General features: G+C 34.0%; 1 protein-coding gene across 2 annotated transcripts in view; it reads right to left on the bottom strand.

Annotated features, from left to right (window-relative positions):
* The window catches only part of LOC123533783 (glutaminyl-peptide cyclotransferase-like), a 40622-nt gene that overhangs the window by 18159 nt on the left and 5316 nt on the right, over positions 1-17147 (bottom strand). Inside the window, exons 1-2 of one of the 2 annotated variants that reach the window (XM_045315654.2) lie at positions 15563-15710; positions 12447-12608 (exon numbers count right to left, since the gene is read on the bottom strand). In XM_045315654.2, the coding sequence (XP_045171589.2) occupies positions 12447-12608; positions 15563-15658 (258 nt within the window). In that variant the 5' untranslated portion in view covers positions 15659-15710. Of the gene's footprint in view, positions 1-12446; positions 12609-15562; positions 15711-17147 lie in introns of those variants that run through there. The other variant, XM_045315663.2, reaches the window with a different exon arrangement.

The following is a 17147-nucleotide window of genomic DNA, read 5'->3' as shown; positions in this document are numbered from 1 at the left end:
ATCTTTGCGAACAGCTTTTATTGTGAATCCCCCCACCCCTTCAATTAGCAACTGAATCAATCTTTTTTTTTTTTACTTTTCATATGAGTATGAATTACACTGGTTTGATTAAAATGTAGGCACATATATTTCATACTAATCATACTTAAAACTAGAATGTTGATGCCCGAAGGGCAACAATGCCAAGCCCCTAATGTTTCTTGAAACAGCGCTCAATGACTCAACAATTTGAGCCAATTAAAAATAAAAGCTTCATACATTTTGAAGTCAAAGTTACAGCCAAAAGAACATCAGAATCTGATTATGAAAACTGGCACCTTATTGTGGCCTTGACCTCTGAGATAAGGACAAGTGTCCTGTGGCAATACTTTGTTTCTCTGAGGTAATTATTTCTGCCAGATTAAAGTTTTTCTAGTTTTAGTTCTAGCTTCCACTAAATAGCATCACACAGAACAATTTGGAAAAACAATTTAAGAGGTCCAAGCAGGAATACTACAGACCAAGTTTGTTGAAGGTCATAGAAACTGTCCATGAGAAGAAGTTGTTCTTAGCTCTTGAGGCCCTTAAAAGGGGTTGAGCAGAACAATTTTATCATAATTTCAAAGAGGTCTATGCAAGGATACTATATGTCCTGTTTGGCGATCCATCAAAGAAATCATGAGAAGTGTATAAAGTTTTTTTTTTCTTTCTAGTTTTAGCTGTGATTGCCAAACTGAACCATATAAAGAAATTGGACAGAGATCAATGCAAGGATGCTGAAGATTAAGTTAAGTTAAGAGCAAATTACAGTGTTTAATGAGAGAAACTGTTGAATGATTTCTCTTTTCTAAGCTTTGATGATTTCTAAAAAGGGGCCAAGAAGAATTTGAACACATTTGAAAGAGGTCTAAAATGCATGGATGCTACAAACCAAGGTATGTAATGATCCACCAGGACAAAACAAAGAGGCCATGGAATTTCAGATTTTATTCTTCATAAGCTACATATCAGGCAAGTTTCATTTCAATAAATCAATCCAAAGTAAAGTGAATTTAGCAGGAACCATGTTTTTTTATTATTTTTAGCAGCATTGACCTTAGGCTCAACAGCATATTAAGGACGTACGCTATAATCCGGGGTGAAAATTTTCCCAATAATAGAATTTCAAACTTTGGATATTGAACGACAATCATCTAAGAAACAACTAGAAATGAGTCCATGGGACACAGATGCCCCCACTATATGACAAAGGACACACATTTTTTCCTAGGTCAGGGGCCATAACTCCTACAAGACTGAATGAATCCAGACGCGAAACCCCAGGTGAACAACTGCACATGCTGACCAACATTCCTGTAAACTCTGGTGACTGTAGCTCAAATAATTTTGGAGCTACGCTCAACACAACATTAAAATGACCAATTTTTAACTAAGTCAGGGGCCATAACTCCTACACGACTGAATGAATCCGGAAGCGAAACCCCAGGTGCATAACTGCACATGCTGACCAACATTCCTGTAAACTTTGGTGACTCTAGGTCAAATACTTTTGGAGCTATGTGTGACACAACATTAAAATGACCAATTTTTTACTAAGTCAGGGCCCATAACTCCTACATGACTGAAAGAATCCAGACGCGAAACCCCAGGTGCACAACTACACTTGCTGACCAACATTCCTGCAAAGTTTTGTGACTCTACCTCAAATACTTTTGGAGCTAGGCGCGACACAACATTTTCGAAAGGACGGACGGACAGACGGACAAGGGCAAATCTATCTGCCCCCCCTCAAAGTGGGGGCATAAAAATCATAGGTCACCAGTGGTGAAAAAGAGTTATCTGCCCTTGAAAATGCCATTTTCCCCAAAAATGCCATTTTCAAGGGCAGATAACTCTTTTTCAATACCGATGACATATGATTTTTATCGCATATTTTTGTTTCTTAGATGATTGTCCTTTAATATCCAAAGTTTGAAGAAATTCTATTATTGGGAAAATTTTCGCCGATCTCATATACAGGGAAGATCTGCAAAAAAGCTTGACTGTAGATGGGGCATGAGAAAGATGGTTTAACATAAATTCCATAAAATTTAGTTGTAGACTTTTGCAGAAAATACACAAGAGGAAAACATTCTAAAAGTAAGAAACAAAACTTAATTAAATAGAATCCTTCGGGATTAATTTTGTCAGCAAATTTTTTTATGGTTTTGGCAAAAACAGATTATATTTTTTTAAAACAAATATTGAAATAATTGTTTTAACAAAATCATTTTGTGCTTACATGTAAACCTACACATGTCTACAGCACTTCCACACATTAGTTTCCAGTCCTTGGCTATGGCCTTGCACAATAAACATTCATAATTAGAACTATCAAACATGTTTTATATAATCTATATCAAATCAAATAACATTGGAATGTGTTTCAAATTACTGACACCCCTTTTTGCCTGCCTGATAAAGAGTCAGGTTTAAGTCCTTTCTATAATTTCCATTTAAGGCAATGGACTGCCCATAATGGCAGTTGGAAATTTTTTTGCAATTACATGCATGCAGAGAGTGCCAAAATGGCATACAGAGAATACCTATAATTGAACAGAAACTGACGATTGTCATAACAAGTCCATAACCTTATCACTAATGTTTTAACTGCAGACGTAAATGAACAGTTTGTATTGGAACATGTTTATTTTTGGATATCGACAGTTTTAAAAGAAACTTTTTCAAATTGTAAATGGTACATTTTTAATGTGCTAAGTTGTATTTTGTTATTACAAATTTTTGCTTGTTTGTTGGTTTATTAGTTTTTATCAAATAAAATTACTTATAGGCAAATGTTTTGCTTTGTTGTTACCCTGTTTGCTAATTGAAAAGGCAATCTAACAGTATTTTATTTAAATATTTTTAGAAAGCAATTATCCCTGTCCAATATGTTATGACACTGTTAATAAAATTATTTTGGCATCCTTATAAGAGATTAGTGCTCTGCCTGCCAATCCTTCTCTGGATAAGAAACCCTAGATTTGACCTTCAATTATAAGAGACTGCCTCACTCCCACCATTTATCAAAAGTAGTCCTGCACTTTTCCAATAAACAACTGGCCACTTGACTTTCGCATCAAACAAAACCAAAAAAAAAAAAAAAAAAATCTTTCTAATCTCGCAGTCTACAAAAATCCGTAACAAATGTCAGGCAGTTGCGCTTTTACATTATCGTCTAAACGGAACAATTACATGATTTTCTGAGAATGATAGATGCTCCTAAATTGATCAAATAGCAATTAATTATTTCAAATGGTTTCAACTCCCTAAAGGAACGGAATCACAGTGACACTTACGTAGTGTTTACATTAGCAGGATTATATTCGTTCTAATGGCTATGATATGACGTTACATTCCCCCCACACTTGCTGTAATTCTCTCAATAAATCAATCTGCATGCATTTTACTTCATATCGGAGCTAATTTCCATTCTTGGAAATGGGCAAAAATTGGCGCAATTATTTCATTTGTAACAGCTCTCCAAGCAGTAAACAAGTGGTTTCCCTAAAAATTCTATCAAAGTAAGGATAATGATATGACTAGGAGAGTCAAAGTCAACTGAGGAATGGCATCAAATTATTGTGTTTACACATCCGATTTAAGCAAATAATGGGGGGTAGTTTCCTCAAAAAAGAGCTTTTGATTGGTATGCCAACGGGAATATGCAACATTTAACAATAGTTCTATTTTAAAGAACTTGTAGTGTAACTGGTGAAACATCAAAAGAGGCAAAAAAAAAAAACCAACAACTATAGTATCAAGCTGATTTTATGACATTTTTACAAATGATTCACTTGTCAATTATTTTTCTTCTTACAGTTAATCTTTATAAAAATATAAATGTTATCAGATCAATAGGTACACAGTGGTTGCCATTTATTTGTGGTATGACTTTTCGTTATGTATGCCAGATCAAGACTTTATTTTTTGTTATACTGGCACATGATATAACAACATCACACCATATTTTTAGATGTGCAGACCATGCCTCAACATCAATCATGTTCTTTAAATGTGCAGAACTACCTGTAACTGCAACATTTGTTAAACATGCAAAACTACCTTAACATCACATTTTTTAAATGAGCAAAACTACCTTAAGACTAAATTAAAGACTAAGAATATATCTACTACATTGTCATTCACATATTGAATATTATATCCAGATATAAAAGAGAAAATAACTCATCAATCACAGACTTATATTTTTTACTTTTGAATATTTATTCATAATTTGTCTGCAAAAAAAAGTGGACAATGAAAAGCAGAGTGGTGCCGCCAAATAAATCAGAGGAAGTATGGTAATCATTTAGCCGTTTTAGCGAGCATATGGGCGAAAATTGCCGTAGCTGAAAAACCAATTTATCTGAAGCTCCGTATGAACATTATAAATCATCTAAAAATCTTGAGGACAATTCTAACAATCAGGTGATTATTAGACACAGCACTCTCTGTGATTTATATCATTGTTTTATGAAAAACGTAACAGAATGATCATCCATCATGTTTTTAGCCTTTAAAAGAATGTTCAGATGCCATGTTTTGCTTTAAAGATGAGTGCCACGAAGTTTTTATAAAAAATGTCTTCTGCCTGAATCACGGGAATGTTAGAGCAACAGGAAAAATTCTTGAAACACGCCTTAAATCAACGGTTTTGAAATGTCAGTGACTCCCTATGGAAGGAAATTTAGTGAGGCAGTCTGTCAAAATTCTAATATACTGAGTTCCCTAATATGATAAGTTTTGATTAACTCATACTGTATATATGATCCAGTATCAAGTGATTCCCAGGTTTCTCTTCAAATATAACATAATACTGTTGATATTATACATTGTTTTAATGGGGTATTTTCTATTGTAAATTTACCAAAAATTAAACAAGAGACCTAAATGGGCCCAAGTCATTCACCTGAATTAATAAATGTGAAGTTGGCTAAGCATAAAGTAGCATATCGTCAGCCTCATTCGGAAAGGACCTGCATTTTTGTCAAAATTTTTTAATTAATTTTCGAAAAGGTAAAGTGTTCCAACATCTTTTGTGAAGATATTGGATACAATAAGCCAATCGCAAAGGTAAACAAGAGGGCCCTGAAGGCCCTGTATCACTCACCTGACCTACTGACTTAAAGATCAAGTCATCAAGATTAACATTCTGACCAAGTTTCATTAAGATATGGTCATAAATGTGGTCTCAAGAGTGTTAACTAGCTTTTCCTTTGATTTGACCTGGTGACCTAATTCTGACTCCACATGACCCATATTCAAACTTGACCTAAAGATCATCAAAGTTAACATCCTGACCAAGATTCATGAAGATACAGTCAAAAATGTGACCTCTAGAGTGTTAACAAGTTTTTCCTTTGTTTTTTTGACCTGGTGACCTAGTTTTTGATCCCACATGATCCAGATTCGAACTTGACCTTGAGGTCATCAAGACAAACATTCTGATTACGTTTCATAGAGATATTGCCATGAATGTGGCCTCTACAGTGTTAACAGGCTTTTCCTTTGATCTGACCTGGTGACCTAGTTTTTGACCTCAGATTACCCAATATCAACCTCATCCAAACTTTTATTGAGGGTAACATTCTAACCAAGTTTCATTAAGACTGGGCCAAAATTGTGACCTCTAGAGTGTTAACAAGCTTTTCCTTTGATTTGACCTGGAGACCTAGTTTTTGACCCGACCTGACCCAGATTGGAACTTGACCTAAGGATCCTTCAGATTAACATTCTGATCAAGTTTCATTAAGATATGGTAAAAAATGTGGCCTCTAGAGTGTTAACTAGCTTTTCCTTTGATTTGACCTGGTGGCTTGGTTTTTGACCCCACATGACCCAGATTCAAATTTGATCTAAAGATCATCAAGGTTAACTTTCTGACAAAGATTCATGAAGAAACAGTCATAAATGTGACCTGTAAGTGTTATAAAGTTTTTCCTTTAATTTTTTGACCTGGTGACCTAGTTTTTGACCCCATTTGACCCAGATTCGACCTTAGCCTAAAGATCATCAAGATTAACATTCTAAGTAAGTTTCATAGAGATATTGCCACAAATGTGGCCTCTATAGAGTGTTAACAAGCTTTTCATTTGATTTGACCTGGTGACATAGTTTTTGACCCCAAAAGACCCAGATTTGAACTTCACCTATAGATCATCAAGATTAACATTCTGACCAAGTTTCATTAAGATATGGTCATAAATGTGGCCTCTAGAGTGTTAACTAGCTTTTCCTTAGATTTGACCTTGTGACCTAGTTTTTGACCCTACCTGACCCAGATTTGAACTTGACCTAAAGATCATCAAGATTAACATTCTGAAAAAGTTTCATTACTATAAATTAATAAATGTGACCTCTAGAGTGTTAACTAGCTTTTCCTTTGATTTGACCTGGTCGACCTAGTTTTTAACCTTACATGACCCAGATTCGAACTTGACCTAAAGATCATCAAGATTAACATTCTGACCAAGTTTCAGGAAGATACAATTATAAATGTGGCCTCTACAGTGTTAACAGGCTTTTCCTTTGATTTGACCAGTCCTGATGACCTAGTTTTTGACCCCAGATAACCCAATATCAAATTCATCCAAGATTTTATTGAGGGTAACATTCTGACCAAGTTTCATTAAGATTGGGCCAAAATTGTGACCTCAGTAGAGCGTTAACAGTCAAATTGTTGACGACGGACAACGGACACAGGGCAATCACAAAAGCTCACCTTGAGCACTTTGTGCTCAGGTGAGTTAAAATTGTCACATGAGGAAAGGACGTATAATAAATTTCATCGACATGCAAAAAGGGCGTGTTTGCAATGAAAACGCCATTTTACATAAGTTACTTAGTTTTGAATGTTTGTTAAAATAAAATGCAATAAATGAAGCATCTTTGAACTCTTTTAAATCTTATTCAAGCAGCAGAATAGTGTGGTTTTTAAGACAGTTTTTGCATATATGTCTTTTTGATGCTGGTTTTTTCAAAATGTATACTTTTATTTGCAGATACGCTGTTTTCGAATTTTTGTTTTTTGTGTCTCCTGAAAAATTGGCATTTTGCAGGTATGTTCTGAGGCCCGACAATATTTTAATATTCAAAAATCTTAATTCAGAGGATGTTATACAAAATCCTTGGCAGCATTTAAGCCTGAAACCCATTGTTTATTGCTCAGTATGTACATTTGTAGTGTCCCCTTAAATAGTAATTCTGAGTAGCCCATGCAAGCACTTTTAAATGATCTTACCCCTGATAACAGTTTGTCATGCCCGGGGAGAACAACTTCCAAGAGATAACATTTTGCATTCTCATGATAGCCTTTTGGCTTGCCAATGACAGATTTTGGCTTAACTAGTAATAATCTTTTACTTTGTTCAAGATAACCTCTTGGCTTGGCCATAATAATCTCTTTGACTTGATAGTGATAACCTCCTTTTAGCTTGCTTATAATAATCATTTGCCTTGCCCATGATAACATTCGACTTGCTAATAATAAACTATTACCTTGCCCATTATAACATTTGACTTGCCAATAATAACCTTTTGCATTGCCCGTAGTAACATTTTGCCTCGACCATAATAATCTTTTGGCTTGTCCATTTATAATCTTTTACCTTGCCCATGATAACATTTTGCCTTGCCTGTAAAACCTTTTGACTTGCTAGTAATTAAACCTCATTTTGCCCATGAAAACCAATTGGCTTTCCAGAAGATTAGACTTGCATTCAGAATTTGTGGTCACGATGCCAATCCTTCAAACTGTTTACTACTACTAAAAGGTTGACATATAGTAAAATCCTGCACAGACCTGTTGAAACTTCAGATAAAAAGGCATAACAATATAACGGCAAATCAATATACACTTGTCCTATTAATTGTTACACCATTTCCCATGGGACTCATTTCTAAGGACAACTTCGCTCTTAATTTTCCCAGTAATACAGAATACAGTATTTGCAATTATTATCAAAACTGTTCTGATAGTTGATTTTTTTGTTTTATTTTGCGATACAGTAAACATCGCTAATAAGGAACAGCTTGGGACCTCTAAAAATTGTTCCTTATAACCGAGGTTCCTTATATTTGTATAGCGAACTAGTTCCTTGTAACAGAGGTTTGTGTAACGTAAACAATTTGTATAGCGAACACTGTTTGACTGACGTTTGAAAAGGGCTATTACCTTCCGGGCCGACCATAAATCTTTATGTGAGAAAGTTGCAAGTTTCGTACCGGTCCTTTTCTGGAGAGATAGTAAGGTAAACTGCCTACACGAATGTGACTGAAATAGTGTTGAAGCACTGCGTTAAACCTTAACTAAGCCAAAATGTACCTCGGTAAGAATGACTGTAATTTGTGTTTATTTTTTGTCGGTTATTTCTGTCTTCTTTTTAGAGAGCACTACATTATGACTATACAATATAATGTTGCAGTTTCGACCCTTACCTTGCTCAGGACTGCATGTTATGTGAATTGGCATCAATAGTATTGTTTTGTTTGGTGTTTAACGCCATTTTTCAACAGTATTTCAGTCATATAACGGCTGGCAGTTAACCTAACCAGTGTTCCTGGATTCTGTACCAGTACAAATCTGTTCTCAGCAAGTTCACTGCCAACTTCCCCACATTAATTATCAGAGGTGGAGGACGCATCAATAGTAATATAAAACAAGAGCACCGCCTTGCGGGTGCAGATGCTCATCTGATTTTTTTGTCTCTGTATAATAGATACATTGTCATACCCATGATTTTCTAAGTCCAAAAGGGGCCATAACTCTTGCAAACAAGAGGACAGTGATGGTCCTGAATCGCTCACCTCTTCCCACATGACCCAGTTTTGAGTATGACGTCGTTTTTTCTATTATCTGACATAGTGACCTATTGTTTGAGCTCATGTGACCCAGTTTTGAACTTGACCTAGATATTATCAAGATAAAAATTCTGACCAATTTTCATGAAGATCCATTGAAAAATATGGTCCCTAGAGAGGTCACAAGGTTTTTCTATTATTTGACAAATTGACCTAGTTTTCGAAGGTACGTGACCCTGTTTTGAACTTTACCTAGATATCATCAAGGTGAACATTCTCACTAATTTTCATGAAGATCTCACGAAAAATATGGCCTCTAGAGAGGTCACAAGGTTTTTTCTATTTTTATACCTACTGGCCTAGTTTTTGACCGCATGTGACCCAGTTTCGAAACTGATCTAGATATCATCAAGATGAACATTCAGATCAATTTTCATGAAGATCCATTGAAAAATATGGCCTCTAGAGAGGTCAAAAGATTTTTCTAATTTTAGACCTACTGACCTAGTTTTTGACTGCAGCTGACCCAGTTTCAAACTTGACCTAGATATCATCAAGATGAACATTCAGACCAACTTTCATACAGATCCCATGAAAAGTATGGCCTCAAGAGAGGTCACAAGGTTTTTTTTATTATTTGATCTACTGACCTAGTTTTTTAAGGCACGTGACCCAGTTTCAAACTTGACCTAGATATCATCAAGGTGAACATTCTGACCAATTTTCATGAAGATCCATTCAAGGGTATGGCCTCTAGAGAGGTCACAAGGTTTTTCTATTTCAAGACCTACTGACCTAGTTTTTGATCGCAGTTGACCCAGTTTCAAACTGACCTATATATCATCAAGATAAACATTCAGACCAAATTTCATGCAGATCCCATGAAAAATATGGCCTCTAGAGAGGTCATAACATTTTTTCATTATTTGACATACTGACCTACTTTTTGACGGCATGTGACCCACTTTCGAACTAGACTTAGATATCATCAAGATGAACATTCTGACCAATTTTTATGGAGATCCATTCACAAGTATGGCCTCTAGAGAGGTCACAAGGTTTTTCTATTTTTAGACCTACTAACCTAGTTTTTGACCACACATGACCCTGTTTCGAACTTGACCTAGATATCATCAAGATAAACATTCAGACCAACTTTCATACAGATCCAATGAAAAATATGGCCTTTAGAGAGGTCACAAGGTTTTTCTATTATTTGACCTACTGACCTAGTTTTTGACGGCACGTGACCCACTTTCGAATATGATCTAGATATCATCAAGACGAACATTCAGACCAACTTTCATACAGATCCCATGAAAAATATGGCCTCTAGAGAGGTCACAAGGTTTTTCTATTTTTTGACCTACTGACCTAGTTTTTGACCGCACATGACCTAGTTTCGAACTTGACCTAGATATCATCAAGATGAACATTCTGACCAATTTTCATGAAGATCTTTTGAAATATATGGCCTCTAGAGAGGTCACAAGGTTTTTCTATTTTTAGACCTACTGACCTAGTTTTTGAAGGCACGTGACCCAGTTTCGAACTTGACCTAGATATCATAAAGATGAACATTCTGACCAACTTTCATAAAGATCCCACAAAAAATGTGACCTCTAGAGTGGTCACAAGCAAAAGTTTACGTACGCACGGACGACGGACACCGCGCGATCACAAAAGCTCACCTTGTCACTTTGTGACAGGTGAGCTAAAAAGCAATGTAGAGTTACGGTAGTTGCTGTGCAGAGTTAGCTTTTAATGATGAATAACAGCTCCAAGTTTTAAAGCAATAGCTTTGACCATTAAGGAGAGAAGTTTACCTAAACGCAAAACTTAACCAAGAAACCTGATATTTTCTAAGTCCAAAAGGGGCCATAATTCTTGCAAAAAAGCAGGATGGAGTTATGTTTTTGCTGTAAAGAGTCAGCTTTTGATAGTGAACAAGTGTTGCAAGTTTTAAAGCAATTATAGCTTTGATAGTTTAGGAGAAAAGCTGACCTAAACATAAAACTTAACAAAGAAATCTGATTTTCTAAGTCCAAAAGGGGGCATAATTCTTGCAAAAAGGAGGGTGGAGTTATGTTTCTTGCTGTACAGTGTCAGCTTTTGATGGTGAACAAGTGTTGTAAGTTTCAAAGCGATGGCATTGATAGTTTAGGAGAAAAGTTGACCTAAACATATAACTTAACCAAGAAATCTGATATTTCTAAGTCCAAAAGGGGCCATAATTCTTGCAAAAAACAGGATGGAGTTATGTTTCTTGCTGTATAGAGTCAGCTTTTGATGGTGAACAAGTGTTGCAAGTTTTAAAGCAATAGCTTTGATAGTTTAGGAGAAAAGTCATGTTCATTAAACAGAAAGTATTGTCTACGCAAATTTACAACATGGGACATACATGCTGGCTCTAAATGTTCACAACTGTTTTAAATTCATGGGTAAACTTGCAAACCTGCGGACATTATAGTGAAAATAAAACCAGTCATGAACATTGTGTAAACACTATCAAATGTACACTAAATTATTACAAAACAATGTAAAAACGAAGGAACATTTTCTCTTATCATCTCATTTGTATTCTTATCTCAAAGAAAATTTTAGTTCAAAAATTTTACAATATTCATGTAAAAATAAATCTTCAAGTAGTCAGATATTCAGGTCAAAATATTAACATTAACATTAAGCATGCAGTATCTTGAATAAAAAAGCACCATAATTTATTTAACAAGTTTTCTTACAGAAATTTCACATTTCAATACTATAAATTTTGTATTCAAATTTCACACAATTCTGGAGAAAAAAAAGCTGTCACATTTCATGATGCTATAACAACAGTAGCGCCTGAAGTAACAATTAACCCTTGGAAGTCGCAGATAACAAGGCCTATAATGGACATATCAAGTATCCTCGTATAGGAGAAACTCTGTACTCGGGTTCATCATTAGTATATTAGATTTAGTTAATAAGGCACGAAAACATCATTGCTGGATGCCAATTTGTCACTTATAATTATGGCCAAAAGTACTTAAGCAGAGCAAGCCAGATTGATTGATCGTTATACTTTTCAGAACAAGAGTACAACACAATTAAAACTATCAGAAATTCATCACCGCTTTTTTGAAAAAAAAAAAAAAACAAAAAAACACTAAAATTTTAGCTTCCAACAGTGCTAAAGCATTAAACAGTACAAATTAAAATTTAAATGTTTCTAAAAGCCTGCATAATGTGCTTCTGTATCTGAAATTTTCTCAAGAGTGACTTAAATCTACAATCTGATCCACTACATCTGTATCAGGTTTTTTTTTTTTTCATTAAATTGTAGCTTTGATTTTCAAGATCTGGATATAAGCTTTGCGTCATTTTATGTCCCTAGGGGTGGTGGTAAGCTTTTTGAAGTTTTAAGAAATCTTTTATAATTTTAATTTTAAATTTTCCCTGCCAGTGGGTAAATTTCTGGCACATAATTTGTTTTGGAAAAAATAATTTCCGAATTTTATGAAAAAACAAAACAAAAAAAAAACACAATATCAAAGAGAAATTAAAATAATATTTTCTACCATTTGGTCAAAGACAATCATGAATTTTTAGAAAAGAGTATTTAAATAACAGTTGGTTTTGCATACCTGTTGAACTTTACTGTGACTGTCGGTGTCCGGCATTCGAGGAACAAGCAGAGGCCCTGCTAGAGACCGCAATTCTGCATTTTTGTAATCTTCATTACTGGAAATGTCGGAGGCCAAGATACGAAGCTCCTTAGTACTACTAAACTTCATACGCTGATTGAGCTACAAAATATAAGAAAAAGGATTCAAATAAAAATTTGTTCAGTAAAAAATTTGCTCAAATGCACTACCTTAATGGTAGTGGTGACATTAAGGAAGCTGCTCACATGCTAATCTATCTCAAGAAGGTTACCAGTAGTAAAGAGTTTATGGCAGTATGAGATATTAAACATTGACTAAAACACTTGGAGATAGTATCAATTCCTTCTTTATTTGGAATTTTATAGGACACTTAATGCTATGCTGTCTTCACTAATTCTCAGCAGATAACTTCTAATCAGACTTTCCAAGTAATTCCTGTTACTGAATGTTAAGGTAATAAATGTGTCTTTGATATGAGCTATTATAACTAGAGCTATCACTGAAGGTGAAAAATGTAACCCCCTCCCCCCACACATGCACTTACACAGTACACTGCAATTTGATGCACACAAGATTGCATAATTATGTGGACTGCATGTATACAGACTCTATGTATATAGTATAGTAACAAAAAACAAAGTCCCATAACTCTGCAGAATATTTTTCTGAAAGAACCTAACATGCACCATGCACAAGTAAGGTTGGTACTGATCACTTGTGTGAAGTTTCATTAAATTGTGTCAAGGGGATGTCAAGAATTGGTGTGCACAAGATTGTGTCTACGGACAGATGGACAGACAACCTTTAACAAGTATACCCCACTTACAACTTTGTTGTTCGGGGGTACAACAATCTAGTGAGGTGTAAACTTTTGGTTTATAGATTTTACTACAAAAATATTTATATTTGGGAGTCTTCATCTTTCTCACAGCTAATAAAAATTTGATCAAATTTGAGCAAACCAAAAAAAAATTGAAGAAATAATGTTGTACTGAGTGACAATATGGATTCAGAATTTTGAAATACCTGTTAAGTTAAAATTAAAACTAGAGCTGTCTGTTAACATCGCGCTTGACTACTGGAAAAATTGATGGAAGTATGGGGTCAAAATATTACCAGAGATTTTCAGACAAAAGAAGAAAAATAGATAAGACAAACAATGCATGTACCTGTATTTTGTGAATCTGGATAAGTCTTGCATTATATGGAAATGTGTAACCATGATGGTAAGCAAGTGTTTAAAGTTTCAAAGCCATATATTAAACAGTTTAGACAAAATATGAACATGGTATGCAAAACATAACTAATTTCCAAGTCCAAGAAAGGCCACAACTGAGCTAAAGTTCTTGTCCTAGTTTTGTAGTCTTGCCTACATAATTATGTTGACTATGATGCTAAAGAAGTGGTCAAAGTTTCAAAGCCATCTGACAAACAGGTTAGGCAAAATATGGACTGGTATGAAAAAATTAACTGATTTCCAAGTAAAAAAAGGGCCATAATTCAGCCAAAATAGTTGACAGAGTTATGTACTCTTGCCTACAGATGGAGATCATAATGGTAAACAAGTGTTCAAAGTTTAAAATTCACATGTCAAATAGTTTTTACAAAACATTGGACCTGTACGCAATCTGATCCAATTTCCAAGTCCAAAAAGGGCCATAATTCAGCCAAAATATTTGACAGAGTTATGTACTCTTGCCTACAGGTAGAGACTGTTATAATTTATAATTAAACTACTGTTCCAAGTTTGAAGTAAATATCTTCGATGGTATACAAGATATTACTATTTCATAAAAACTTTAACCAACGCCGAAGCCGGGATGAGTATTATTTACAATAGCTCTCCATATTCTTCAAGTTCTAGTCAAGCTAAAAATATATGAGTACCGGTATATGAATTCTTCCCTGTGGCAGTCACCATTTTCGTGTTACCCGCTATAGTTTAAACGTGAATATCAATATATCAATACTTGGGTCAGCCAGTGGCGTGATATGCAAACATGATTTATTTGCATAATTTATTACCGTATTAGTATATAACAATAACATATCTTTAGCATGTATGCTTATTTAATCACAATATGTAACAGCAAGTCATCCTTACATAAACAGCAAATTTTAATGTTTCATTTATTATTGCATAATATTATGATCTACTCATTAATTTTAAATGCTAACATGACAATGTACTTTTGTAAATAATTTAACATGCAGTCTTTTATGTCCCTTGTCAGCAGATGAACACAGGCCATAATATATTAATTGCTTGATGATCATACCTGCACATCCCAGATTTTTCATATAAAAAAACACATATTTTTTCTTGTTTGTAAAGAAAATACTTTCAAAAAAGTGTTATCTGTTAATTTAACTAGGAATTTTTCTACAGCTCCAAAAAGTGCAGGGTGCTGCTAAAAAGGGACAGGGTGCATTTTCAAAATCATTTTAACAGAAAATGAATGCTTTTTTTTGGGGTGGGGGGTGGGTGGTTGGGGACAGTGGGGGTGACCAGGTTAGGGTACAAAACTTCACATGTTGATTATAAATATTGACGGAAAATTAAAAATCTAAAAAAAAAAAAAAGACACCGGGGGGCGTATAACATAATACATCTCTTCCGGCGTATAAAAAGTAATGCACTAAATGAAATTGGTCTCGGATCATTTCCAGCCAGATAACAACTCAGAACACAGTTCCAATTATTATGCTTCAAACTTTTTACTACATTAAAATAATAGAGAAGTTTCAGCAGAAATATCAATTTAATTATACCCATACTGTGAATTCAAAAAATTTTGTAAGCATGGTTCTGGCAAAAACAGCTAGTTTGTAGGGATATGTAATCATGGATTTCAATTTTTTTAAGGAACATTTAATGAATGGGAACTTACTTCTTTGTTGGATTAAATTACGTGGATTTCACAAAAATATGCCCCCAACAAATATAAATGATTTTACTGTATATAATTTCTGATGTTTAAGCACAGAAAACTACAAGTGTCTAAGGTTTTTACATAATTGTGATATTTATATATATATCTGCAAGTGTGACTTGTATGTGACACACTGAAATGTATAAATAAATTAAGACATACTGATGTATTAAAAAACATTCCACCAAGAAACGGCCATGTCCATGTGAAAAAATGCATATATGGTATCGGTACACTAGTAACAGGTAATCCGTTCATATTTCCACACAAAACTAGCAAGAGCCCTGATACAATACAAGTAATTAAAATGTCCACAAATGTTTGTGTGACTGATCTGTGTTTTATGGACAGCACAGTGACAGACAAGATTAATTGCTTACTGTTGTACTGGTTAAGCAAAACAATGAAAACGTTTTTGTATAAAATATATTCATCTTATAAATAAAGACTGAAACAAATGTTGATTGACTATTACAGAAACAAAAGACTGTTTATATTATGTTAATCATGTACATGCAATTATTATCAAAGTAAGTTCTTTAAAGCGGCATACCACAAGATGTATCAAATTTATAAAACAAGCATCAATGTTTATAAATACCAAAACTTATTTTGTAAATCAGTATTTATAAACTGATAATTTATGAGTATGGTATAATCTTATTATCTTAAGCTCCTACCTTAAGCTTACTTAAACAGGCTGGTAACATTGCCCGATCGGGCTTTAGACATAAAAACTAACGTTTCTTGAAAAATGATGAAGATATTTCTTTCAAACTTGGTCCATTAATTAAGCATAACATAAAACACATACTAAGGTAGAAATAACTTTGTTGCCTTCAGTTTTGTTAGAATTACTTCCCTTTTTCAGATTTTTATGATGCATAATTTTTGAAGTCCAAAAAAATTATGTTTTAATGCAATGTTTAAAGCAGAAAAGGGTTCAATGGGTTTCTATTGTTCAAAACTTGTGCGCCAATACCTTTATTCTATGTATTTAAGGTTAATACTTTGTTTCTAGTGCAGATGTATAAACATTTTTTTTACAACTTACATTTTTCTATAATGTTGTTAGTGAAAGCACAGTAAAATGTATACATTCATGTACTAGCGCAATAATTTAGAGCATTAGAAAGCCATTGAACCCTTTTTTGTTTTAAACTTAGCGTTAGAACATATTCTTTTTTACTTCAAATATTATGCATTATAAAAATCTGAAAAGGGGAAATAATTCTACCAAAACTGAAGGCAACCAAGTTATTTTACTTTAATTTGTATCATATGAAATGCTTAATAAATGGACCAAGTTTGAAAGAAATATCTTTACTGTTTTTCAAGAAATATTAGTTTTTATGTCGAAAGCCCGATCGGGCAATGTTACCAGCCTGTTAAAGGTATACTATACGAAATTTCATCTTTGAAAATAAGAACCGTTATTAGTCATATGGTTTATGTAAACATAAAATTAACACGTATATTACCAGCATTATGCATTACTATGATTAGATTTAAAACTGTACATAATACCTGAATGGCTGAACACAGTTTAATTTTTTAAAAATAATTCACTGTTTCTACATTTAACTATGAATGTGTAGCTCTACATACACAATTAATTTATATATTTAGTGAAGTTAAATACATCATTCTGGTTTCTGAAGTAAATATCTAAAAATAAAACTTCTTAGCGGAACATGGGCACAGGATAACTTTAAAAAGTTTATAACATTAACCCTTACGCTGCTAA

This window comes from Mercenaria mercenaria, chromosome 1, assembly GCF_021730395.1.
Source record: "Mercenaria mercenaria strain notata chromosome 1, MADL_Memer_1, whole genome shotgun sequence".
In the NCBI taxonomy this organism is placed as follows: domain Eukaryota; kingdom Metazoa; phylum Mollusca; class Bivalvia; order Venerida; family Veneridae; genus Mercenaria; species Mercenaria mercenaria.
This window is presented reverse-complemented; position numbering and strand designations above follow the sequence as displayed.